Source organism: Pomacea canaliculata, linkage group LG14 (genome assembly GCF_003073045.1).
Source record: "Pomacea canaliculata isolate SZHN2017 linkage group LG14, ASM307304v1, whole genome shotgun sequence".
Classification (NCBI taxonomy): domain Eukaryota; kingdom Metazoa; phylum Mollusca; class Gastropoda; order Architaenioglossa; family Ampullariidae; genus Pomacea; species Pomacea canaliculata.
Window position 1 is genome coordinate 16,885,462 of NC_037603.1, and position 12,598 is coordinate 16,898,059.

General features: G+C 36.2%; 1 protein-coding gene across 4 annotated transcripts in view; it reads right to left on the reverse strand.

Annotated features, from left to right (window-relative positions):
- LOC112555404 (sodium leak channel non-selective protein-like) overlaps positions 1–12,235 on the reverse strand; it is a 102,007-nt gene extending 89,772 nt beyond the window's left edge. For all 4 annotated transcript variants that reach the window (XM_025223782.1, XM_025223781.1, XM_025223780.1 and 1 more), the window contains exons 1-6: positions 11,984–12,235; positions 10,040–10,186; positions 9,287–9,466; positions 5,755–5,838; positions 3,508–3,656; positions 2,158–2,283 (exon numbers count right to left, since the gene is read on the reverse strand). In XM_025223782.1, the coding sequence (XP_025079567.1) occupies positions 2,158–2,283; positions 3,508–3,656; positions 5,755–5,838; positions 9,287–9,466; positions 10,040–10,159 (659 nt within the window). In that variant the 5' untranslated portion in view covers positions 10,160–10,186; positions 11,984–12,235. The remainder of the gene's footprint in view (positions 1–2,157; positions 2,284–3,507; positions 3,657–5,754; positions 5,839–9,286; positions 9,467–10,039; positions 10,187–11,983) is intronic.
- Positions 12,236–12,598: the final 363 nt, after the last annotated feature.

Sequence of the window (12,598 nt, forward strand, 5' to 3'; positions counted from 1 at the left end):
AATGACTTTACTGATTATACTGTGAAACTGTGTGATGAATTCTCACTTATCTGATTACAAACCTATTTAAATTTTTTATAGTATTATCATTTAAGGCATTCGTCACTGGGGTGAGGTGTTATAAAAATATTTGTTATTAATATATTGAAAAAATAATTACAACAGGTGCAAAATACGGATGAATTTTACAAGAAGGAAAGATTTTGACCATCCTACACCATCTGATGTGTATGGAAAAGGATACTGTCTTTGCTCTGATCATTTTGAGGAAAGTCAGTACAGCTGTCCAACCCAAAAAAAAAATCTTGTCTGGAATGCTGTACCCACAGTTTTCCCATTCAGATAATAATATATTCCATTATATATATTACTAAGCCATATTTTACCAACATTTATCATGAGAGATCACTCTAATTGGCACATTAGGCTAATGTTGATCATAGCTTGCACTGCAAAAGGTCTATTTGAATGCGTGTGTGTTTGTACAGATTCTACATATAGATCTACTGGATATTTTACCTTCTGTTAACTCCTTTTCATTATGCTAATAGGTGCAAAATCTGTAAATCACATTTCCATGTACCTGTATTAGTAGGTAACTTGATGAGAATGACTATGACCATGACAGTGATTGTTTAAATGACTAAGACGTTAGTGATAAAGATAATATCACTTTCAATAATTTTGATGATGATAACTGTAGTGATCCTCTAGCCATTTTCTCCATACAACCACCACCAAAAAAAAAACATTGCAGAAGAAAATGTGTTGCACTATATTTCAGGATATCTTGTTAAAAAGTTAATGAGAAAGATTTGTGATCAATGTAAGACAACTATTGCAGGATCTCTCACAGGATCAGAATCAGAAAAGTTTCTTATAAACAAGCAGTTTGGTGGACTCAATATTCCAAGCAAAATTCTGAGTGAGACAGTTAAGATATTAGAGTGTGCCTATTGTAAAAACATTGACCAGTTACTTCCTGGGGAAAAAAAAATAAAATCTCAGATGATTCGACTTCTGTGGGAAGAGCTAAGAACCATTGACCTCTGTTGTCCACTTGGTGCGTGTGATCTGAAAGGAAGTGTGATTAATCTATTTATTAATGTTAGCCTTCATTTTTCTCTTTTTTGAAAAAGGAACAAAAAGAAATCGAAAAATGTTGAAGTTGCATCATTTGTAGCTTTTAAGCTAAAGTAATTTAAAATTGTTTTAGAACAGTGTAAAAGAAAATGTTATAAATCTTTATTTAAAGTACATGTGTGAATGATCCCTTTTGAGTATCTCCTTGCTGTATATTTATAGTAAGCATAGCTGTTATCTTTAAATTGTCCACCAATGTTCCTACAATAAGGGATATACAGATATATACATTATTATTAATAGTAGTATTATGATTTGTTATTATGATTATTAGTAGTATTAAGATTTGTGTGAGAATTTATTGCTGCATGCTTGTAAGTAAACAGAAATCTATATGTCTCAGTATGTGAGCAAGTCTTCTGAATGTGGCATGTGTAAGTCTGTTTTTAACTGCTTTTCTGATATTCATAAATTCTCATAAATTAGATTTTTATGGATTTTAAACAAATGCAAATTTGTGCTCATGGATGAACTGTTTGAATTTATAAAAAGTTATCCTTTTTAAATATAGTCAGCTGTCATACATGTATTAAAACTCTTCCAAACTACCCTCATCTAAGCAATTCCCATGAAAAAAAGACACAAAAATCTGTTCTTAGATTAAACTCATTTCATATCGCAAACACCTAGACATTTACTCTAAAGATAGATAAACACTGCTAGCGACGACTTTGTTTAATAGTGCTTGATCTGCCTTGATCTGCAACTGCGTCACTACTTTTCTTAACAAGTAAGGACAAAGAAGGACCCTCTCTATATCTAAGCTCTCTGACCTTACTTTGCTACTCCTGCCCCTCCAGAGAAATCTTTATCGACATTAAATTCTCAAAAGTATGCCTATGCTGTAAGTTCTGTTAACTGAAAAGATGACATAAAAAACAACGGAATGAATGAAAAAAAAACCCAAAAAAACCTGTAATTATGGATGCATGAATGTTCCTTTACTTCGTCAGGCAAGATGATTTAAAAATTTATTAAAAAATCCAAAACAGTAAACAAAGTTTTTAAACTTACTGTGTGGAGTCATTTCGAACACAATGGTGCTTCATGAGACCAAAGAACTGCACGCCCACAAAACCATAAAGTGACATGAAGAACAAAAAAAATATAGTCACATTGTAGATCTGCTGACTCGATCGCCTGCAAAATCAAACACATTCTAGAACTGTAATAATCTGAGATGCAACAACTTACGGCTAAAAACACATAATATAAAACCTCCTTATTATTAAGACCTTCCTTATTGCAACCCCTCTTAGATGCAACCCACAAAATTTTCCAGGATGTATTTCACAATATAATAATTTCTATCATGACTACCTTCTAAACATGACTTACAACCTACAGTTTGTGCTCTATTTTGAGTGAATTGGGACCAATCTGGTATTGACTCAAAATGACTGGACCCATTCATTGTCGTCTGTGTTTACCAATGGCTAATCACCTAATTGTGCTTCGTTAACAACCTTTTGTAGAGGTCACGTGTTTATGAAAATTAGATTCTTGTGACCAAATGTTTGTGCTTTATAGTGATTTTTAGCAAAAATGACATTTCTCTTTTTCTACCACAGTTTGTGTGTATTGACTGATTGCTCTTACCTAGAGAGTCAGTTCCCTATAAATTTTCAAACGAAACAATGGCATAAAATGTTAGCAATGACTAAGTGAAAACAAAAATGATAAAAAAGCACTATGGTATGGTTTTAAGAGGCTTATTTTCAACACTTAAATAGATGAATTTGAATTTATAGGTTTATGAAGTCATAGTTCCTGGAAATAAAGCAGACTGATCAACTTCCCTATTAGCACCCCTCTCAGTTACAATTTTATTCTAATGGATTTAGGCAAGTCTTAATAGGGAGGTTTTACTGTATTCGTAACATTACTGTTTACCTAAACAACACTTTTATGCTAAAATAAAGGCTAAATTTTGCTTATATCATAAGAGCAAAATCTCATGCTATAAGATAGCCCTAGGCCTTCAGCCCATTTGAAGGCAAATATTACACACGTGTGCAAAGCTACGAAGCAGCAACAGAATTAGTGATAATCTGAAACAAAATATGCTTAAAACGTGAAGGCCCATATTTGCTTTCTAGTACATCTACAGTCCCCCTGCATTTACTTGCCAAAAAACTACTAGCGTCTGTACTGCAGTTATCTCAATAACTAGCATAGTAAGTATTATAAAGGATATATATCCTTTTCATTTAAATCAAGGGGTACAATTTTAACTTAAATATTTAAAAAATTTAAAGCTTTTCCCCTTAGCAAAAAGGAAATCTTAAAGTACTGTGCAGCTTCAATAATGGTGAATCTTTTGACTTAGCAACTTTAATTTAGCTTGAACATGGTCTGTCATACTTGAAGATGGAGTTTATTCTGTTCTTTGGCAACTGGAATTTGAGGAAGTTGCGAAAAACACGGATCAGAATAAGTGGACGAGGTGCACGTACAATTCTCATCACTGCCGCTCCGGATCCCACTCTCACATTATCAGTGATTTCAAATACCTGTGGAAAATATAAAATTACATATACCTTTCCAAAAAGTAATGCCTATTCAGTTAACATAAATTATAAGATTTTAAGAATAAGAAATTATGTAGCAGCAGATTGCTACATGTATCATTATAAAAGTAGGGGTGCAACCTAATGCTCATAAGGAAAATGAATCCAAAGTGAACTGGTCCATCATATCCAGGTGGTTGCATAACCCTTTCATTCCACTTTAACAGTTTTTCAAGCCACAAGACTAAGGCATGAGCCAGTAATCTGCTCTGAACTTAGGTGCATTAATCTTTAGAGCAATGGCTCCTCTGTTATACCCTCCACCTCCACTCCCCCCCCCCAAAAAAAAATCTTGCTAAACATCAAACTCAGTGCATTGTCCCTGCAGTGAGAGCTACTGCTTACTTTATTATTAATATTGGTTTCTATTTACTGATCCCTTTCAGAATAAGCAAATATGGTTATGTCACATGAAAAAAGTTTAATCATTTTGAAGATCTGTCATGAACCTGTTCTCTAAAGAAACAGGGAACAGGAAAATGTGAGTGAATGATGAGTGATTTGCAGGAGCGCCCATGGCCAAGCATATGGATGCACCATCGGAATTACTGAAAGGTGTCAAAAGTATAAATTGTAAAAAAGTAATTTTCTCTGTTGTTTTGTGTTTAATCATTCTGATGGAGTCTTATCCTTGACCAAGTCAGGAAATCTAAAAGAATACTTGGAAATGCGTCAACTTTTAACTTGCAATACTGAAATGAGCTTGTTGTTATAACAAACGTGTGTACTGATCTTCAAAACAGTCGTCTGAAAATGCAATCCACAAATTCCAATGACAAAGACAATGATCAATTTTATTTGTCCCAGTGGGAAATTTGAACATGGGAAGGTGCTCTAGTTACAAAGTAAAAGTTAGAAATAACAATAAGAAATGAAGTTCGTTGCAAGGTGCAGCGTTAAAAGATGTCAAAATGAAAAAAATATTAGCAAAGAAAAAAGAAGGTAAGTGACAATTATATATATATAAAAAAACCAACAAACTTAAATCAAGAATGATCATGTGCACACCTACAGCATTGTGCTCACGTGTGTGCACACACACTTACCACTGACACTTCATCTGAAGTTGAGCAGCTGGACTGCAGCATCCCCATTGCCCTTTTAGTTCAGAACAATTTTGCTGCATTGTTTTGTACAAAATTTATCCATAATTGCGTGTAACGACTGTTCGCTGACAGAAAATCATGGGTACTTACACCAGATTTGTGGCTTGAAAACATACCACAACCAAACATAGTTTAGTTTATTCCTTGTTGCTCTTTTGAGGAGCATTGGGCCGCAACAACACCTCGCCAGCGGACCCGGTTTTGGGTAGCCCTCTTCAGTTGGGCCCATGTGGTTCCGATGTCCTTTGCTCTCTATTGTTCTTTTCCAGGTCTGCTTTGCCTGATTGGCAATGATGTCCGCTGGTTTGCGCAGGGTGAGTCCTATCCAGCCCCATTTGCTCTTTTAGATGTCTTGTTTTTGATGTCTTTTGACAATTTGTAATGTTGTTTGCCTGCAGGTGATGAACAGATAGTAGTTATTATGTGTGCATTAGATGTCTGTATGAGTATGTATGCCTGCCCTTGTGAGCAAAAGAAAAATTTCTGTCTTGGGTCTCCTCAACAGACAATAAAGTCTGATTTGATTTGATTTGGCTAGTGGCATTCTGGTTGGTTCTTTTCCACAGGTTGCTGTTGCAGATCTTTTCAGGCCATTTTATTCCCAGAATATGGCGTAGGCATCGGTTGGTACAACCAAACATAACGCACATGCAACTCATGATTGCATACACAGGTAACCACGTGGTCTGTTTTTGCCAAAGCAGCGTCATCAACCAAGTGAGGCTCCAGCGACCTTTTCAGCTAGTGACCCAGAGGTTACATATTTCAGTTGAAAATTTTAGACAGATCCGCATCAGCAAAGGCAAAATAACAGTAGAAATCGTGAAACTTAGTAGTATGAGTGTCACTTTTGAGTCTGAATATATAGGTAAGAATACCTTTAAGGAAGCTGTCTGCCAAAGATACTTTTAAAATGACAAATCCATTCACATTACCTGCAGCAAAACAGATCCCCACAGGCAAAGAATCATTATACCGTCAAATTGGCACCACCGATCTTTCAAGTATGGTGCCTCGCCCTGTAACAATAAAGACAAGTAATTTATTTTATCTCTTAAGATCTCTCTATACGACAATAAAACAACTTGGCTGAATCATATAATGATAACACATTATAAATTTGGTTTTGGTATCGTTTGGGAAAATCAAGGAATTCAGAAAGTAAAACTGTTTTTTAAAGGAGTTTAAACTGAGGCTTACAGACTGTTATCAACAGGACTAGCACAATAAACTCGCCAGTAGCTCACTTTTTTCTGTATACTCTTATTTTAAAATAGCTATCTTGCTTAGTCCATGTCTCTTTGATCTCAGAAATATACGCTTTACAGACACCTTAGTCAGATTTTAGATTAGGTATAACAAACCTCAAGTGTCATAAATATAGGTACTTCAAACAACAGCTTTCTATGCAATGTCCTTTTTGTTAGTGTGATGAGACTGAACTTAACTTTGTACTTGTTGTCCTAGGTATACTGATTTGAAAGAATACATTCCACCCAAGTTCTTTAAATTTACTTCTAATTTTAGATTTTCTGCACTTATGGCTGATAATAATCCAGGCATAACACATCACTTTGCCATTTACCTCTACAAGGCATTAGGAGGAATAAGGATGTGACTCACTAGTTTTTATTTATATAATGTTGAATATGTATAACTGCTATAAGTTTCTTTTTCTATTTAATGAACTACCAATGTAACAAATCATGTGATGTTACCCTCTTGATATGAGCAGACAGAGAAATCAATAAAAATGTTCATTCGTTCTCTAAAGATCGATGAAGATTTTAACTGGAACAAAATAAACTCCTCTACCTTTGCTGTCATGAAACTAGAGATATGTATTTGTTTTGAAACTCAAAACTGAAGAATGTTTCAATAGTGCCAGGACATACTTCACATGTAACCCCTTCACATTGCGCAGAAGAATAAATAAACAAACAGTGTATCCAATTACCTAGCTGAGGCCATCTAATGGCAAGAGGAAGAAGGGTTAAAAATCAGTAGTGAATGTGGAAAATGTGATAAACATAACCAATGTTAATAATACATTAATCAAATGGACAGAGAGAAGCAACTCAGTTTCTAATTCATTTTCTGCATGTTCCTTCCCTAAATTATTATCTACAGACAATAGCCCATAACAAATAACACCCAACAATAGCATTAAGTTAAAGGCCAAAGTCGAAATGGGCGTTTTCAAAATGGTTTCGCCCGTGCGAGGGAAGGTAGGATTACCGGTGGTGTACCAGCGGTCAGTTTTCCCTAATTGCTACCCTGGCCTCGAGGCAGGGTGGCGATCACAGGCAATAAACCGAGCAATGAAACGTCTTTCTCAGCTGAGTACTTGGTGTTGGCGTTTAGAAAGCTGGAGTGAAACAGTTTGCAGCTGAACATACTGTCAGGGTTAGGACCGACAATTGAATGTATTCTCCATCAAATAAAAAGAAAAATAAGGGAGAAAGAGATGAACAGCGGAAATGACACAAACATAAAGACAACTGAATTTTAGAACTTTATTTTTAATGCTTTCGTCTATCTGTTTTTATCTCTCTATATCTTTCTTCACCCATAAGGGATGATAATATTCAATATTTGCAGTTTATTCCCCTGGTGACTAACATAAAATGCATGTGTTTGGATGCAATGTTCGTACCTTTACAAATGGGCAACAATTCACACCTGTAACACAGAGTCCATCCACCATCTACAATAGCGGCCCCACAGCCCAACATTGTCTGTTGGCGAGTACGACAAGGTGAAGGACATTGTAGGTCACGTTCATGCACATTCAGTCTCGTGCTTCTCTTAATATTACGTAAATCATGAGATGAAGTGGGAGGAGGGGAATTGGTGTTTTACGACGTGCCAGCAACTGAGGCTATATTACGGCAAGGCAGCCAGATGCCACGTGCAGAGAAAGAACAGCGTGTCCGAGACGAGAAATGAACTCTGGGTAGCCAACCTTCACTGTATTGGTGACAGGCACTAACCGTTGCGCCACCGGACCGCTTATAAATGAAGGGGGAAGGTGTTTGAAACATCGGCAAGATGTGGCACCCTCAGCTCAGTAACAAGACAGCAGCGGTCAGAGATCATGTGTACTGGTGTATTAAACATTGCGATGGCGACCCTGTGAGACTAAGGCACTTGTTGGATGGATGTACTACACACTTCCAAAACATCCATGACAAGTGTAACCAGGGCTCACCTTGATATCCCCACTTATGAGGAAAGAAAGATAAAAAGACAGACAAAAAAGCAATAAAATTAAAGTTTGAAAATTCAGTTCTTTTTATGTTTGTGTCAGTTGCGCTGTTCATTCTTCTCTCCTTCGTATAGTCTAGTTTTGTTTGTTTGTGGAGAATACACTCGGTCCTAACCCTGACAGTATGTTCAGACAGAAGTCGTTTCACCTCAGTGCTCAGAGCCTACGGCAAGTACAATGGTCGGGTGAGCAGAGGGAGACATTTTATTGCCAGGCTATTCGGCGGTGCCTGTGATGTCCACCCCACCTTTTGTCGGGGTAGTAATTGAAGATGACTGGCCCCTAGCATTCCGCACGGCGTGTCCTCCTACTTTCCCTTGCATAGGCGATACCACTCATTTCCCCAAGGTGGGAAGATATCGGCCTTTAAGCTTGGTATTCAACTGGTTTACCGAAATTGGACAATACTTTCACCAACAAAATGACACAAAATGGTAGTTGTTAAAAACAATTTCTTTCGACAGCAAAATCAGTTTTGTTTAAAATAAATTCATGAAAAAGGCAGACATAATTTTCAATATAAGTAATTTATGATGATGCCTTTCTTTGATTAAAATCAACGACAAATTCTTTTTACATTATTTCCTAAATATCTTCCATAAACTCGAGACACTTTCTTGTGAAAAAATATTGACGAAGGCACTGGGAAATGCTGTGCAGATCTAATGTTGACTATGCTCATTTCAAAAAAGTGTGCACTTGCAAACAGATCACTAGAAAAATTCATTTAAAAGAAAGAAAAATTCACTTGGTGCGCTTTTTTTTTTTTTGGGGGGGGGGGGGCACAGTACATTTTGCTTTTTTATATTTTTAAAGCTGTTTAAAAAAATGAATCAATTGGCAGCAGTGTGATGAAGAAAATGATGGTGCTTTGTCTTCTTGTATTCATTCAAAGCATTTCAAGTCTTCACTGAACCAGATTCAGGGTTTTTCCTTTTTTTAAGCATTATTTTGGTCTTTATCACAGCCTTATAGGCAGTATAACAAAAGTCATACACAGAACTACTATTTCCATTTCTGGAAGTAAAACTAATCTAGACACAGTCTTTTTCAAATACTATGACCCTACCTCCAAATTCTGCATTAACACAAACAATACTTAAATAGGTAACAAACAAAAATAATATTTTGGTGACCATAATAATAATAATAATAACAACAACAATAATTTGAGTTAGGCCTTTAAAACTTGAACACACCTTCCATGCTCCCCGAATCTGCATCTTCGCTATCATCTCAGCTGTGAAGAGCACAGTGATGACTGTGTCAACAGCAAAGGTCACATACATCAATTCTTCAATCAGTTTGAATGTCCCAGGTGTGTTCATGCTGACTGATATCATACTGATGAAGGCACAAAATCTCAGCAGTCTCCGTACCTGCATGATTGAATGCTATGTTAATATTTTTCTATTGTCTTCAAAAATCAAAATAGTTTGTTTTAAACAAATGTGTTTTGATCATATGTGACTTGTACTTTATATAAAAAGCAAATAAACTAAGACAACATCATTAGCACTGAATATGAAAAAAAATATATATAAAATGTGAACATATGATCCTTACAATAATTCCCAGTTTTAACCATAAATCAAACTGCAGAAAAGCCACAATAGGTGCAACAAAATGTGTGCAAACCCTTTACATGTAATGAAATCTCTGAAACAGTATTTTCCTATTATGCTGCCCGAATGTCCATTATATACCGAGAATTGCATGCCTGAAGATTTTTTAATAATTTATTACATCTCTTTTTCCATCCTTTTGATTTTTAAATAAAGCAAATATTTTAAAATTTGGCAGGTTTATAAAGTTTTTTCCCCATATACTTTAAAGTGAACAATAAACAGATTTTGTGCACATATAATAGAAATGCACAAATACAGGAATAGTACTTTTATTGGTTTCTGCATAATCTAATTTAAAAAAAAAAAAGTGGTGGAATAGGATACCCAGTTCTTGTTGACCCATTCTATTTCAGCATTGTCGTTGAGGTTTTCATCAGGTCCATAGTCAGCAAGGGGCATTCCATCTTTGTAGCTGGTCTTTCTATTAACCAGCATCATCCCCATGATCACAGCTGCTGTATACTATGATAACTGAAATAAATATTTTCATATCCTTGCTCACATTTCCTCTCTCTTTGTACAGTGAATAAACTAACCCTAACCCAACCCCATGACTATGCTAATCTAACCACAATCCTTTTCTGCTGGTATGGTTAAGGTTCCTTTCCCCTTTTAATCCTTAATCCATCCCCACAGCTACTGAGCTGCTTCAGGTTGCATATCATGGCTCTGATCAGTATGTTTTAACCATTTAATCTATTTTAATATCCTACACAGCAAATATATTCTGACTCATTACCCTCACAGGAAAAAAAAATATAGTATGATGTAATTGTCTGCCCATATGGAACAGCAGCGGGGATGTTCCACAAAAGGCAATTAAACGTGCAACAAATGATTTTGCTAATGTTTTGGATTTGTTTTTAGCGGTAGCAGTAAAGTACCTGTGATGTCTCAAATTGATGGCTTAGACCTTTCCATGCTTCCAGTTCAGTTTATGATGAATGCCGCTATCTTGCATTGCATCCAAGATGATGGATATCAGCTACTCCAGAAGAGCAACTATATAGCCTCACCAAGTGATAATTAACAAGCCGTGGATCACTAGATTGAATATATCTTGCACAATACAAAAGGGAACTTATTTATCTGTTTTTATCTTGATCCTCACTGAATACAGTATTACTGGAACATTACTGTTGTACTTTGTGAGAATGAGCAGATGACAAACGCAAAGGGAGTTTGGTATTTTTACAAGTGGTGTTTTTATCTCTTTTATACTTGTCCTTTCTCTCATATATATATATAAGCTGTCAAATTTGCAAAGATTGAACATTCATAAATTTTGAAAACCCTGTACGTCGAGCTGTGACCTGATCATTGGTGGGTTAATTATTGTATTGTTTTTGTATGATGCATTAAACAGTACTACATTGGTAAACCCTGCTTAAAAATTATTATTACTCATAAAATAAAATAAAATAAAAATATGCAATTAAAAGTCAATTAGTGTATGGTCCAGGGCTTCTGCTTACGCAAAAAATTGCGTACAGTACGCATTAAAAGTTCGGAGGACCCCTTCAATTTTTGTCAATGTGGTCCCCTTCAAATTTGGGCGAAGAACAGGGACTCCTTAAAAATCTGAAGGGGTCCCTGTGACCCCAAAGAATTTAGCCTTAGCAGAAGCTCACACATACGCACGTACGTCGGTATATTTGTCGTGTGCGTGGAATACGAAGGGAATGCCGTTCAAATTAGTCAATGTGAAAAGGAAATTTGTAGCGCTGATAAAACGCAATAATGTATATTTTGTTACACGTACCTTTAAAGTTAAATATAAAAAAAAAATAAGGAAGAAAAACACTATCTTTCAGTGTTGCTCCTTGACGCATAAGCAAATACATGTATACGTCGACTCAATGTTGTCATAACAAGATAACTGTTAGTTCAAACTCAGCTTCTGTAGTACCATAAACGTGTATCTACGTTTATGGTAGTACTATTCTTTTTAAATGTTATTTATGTGCTATACCTGGTTGATAAGTAAAATTTACGTTTGTGACGTATTATCTAAGCAAAATTGTAAACTTTATTTTATACGGCCACTTCTAATCGATTCTATCAAACGCTTTGCAAAAGCAAATTTCATGGAGAAGATGAAGATCGTCATAAAATCTGGCTCCATCAAATGAGTTAGTCTCCAAACTAAAGATGAAAATGCTGCCAGTGTAAACCGATGACCTACTAATAATTTGAATACTTTGTAATAACCGAATAGTCTGGATGTCATCGTTAATTTGTGACGGTTAAGTGTAAGCATTTACTTACCTTCACTAACATTCCATTTCCATTTCTTTGATAAATTAGCAGCACGCGCGCCTATTCCACAGTCCCCGGATTTAGACAAGTGCCTGGAAGCACAAACTTATATCCCCTGGACAGCTGGCAGACGAATTCCCCCCGCACTTAACTGCTAGAACGAGGCTCCATGCCAATAAGATTCCGGTTTTTTGACATTTAACCCTTACTAAAACGAGACATTAAACGACATAGCTTCCGGTTTATCGACTCAGGGTTTATAGGAGGGTAAGTTAGCACATTTCTGATTTCTTCGTGCGAAGAGTGACAGAAGATGGCAGCGAGACAACTGTTCTTTAGAATGATGATAAGAAGACATTTGAGGAGGGAACGTGTGTTTCGTGACAGACACAATCCTTTTGACCTGTGTGACGACGTTGAACTCTACGCTCGATTTCGCTTTCGGCGAGCCGATGTCATGTACCTGTGCGATTTAATACAGGAGGACATCGACCACCCAGTGCCGCGAAAGGGCAGTTGGCCACTGATCATGCAGTTGATGGTGGCATTAAGATTCTATGCCACGGGTTCATTTCAGATAGTGATCGGTGACATTTTCGGAATCGACCGATCGACAGTGTCACG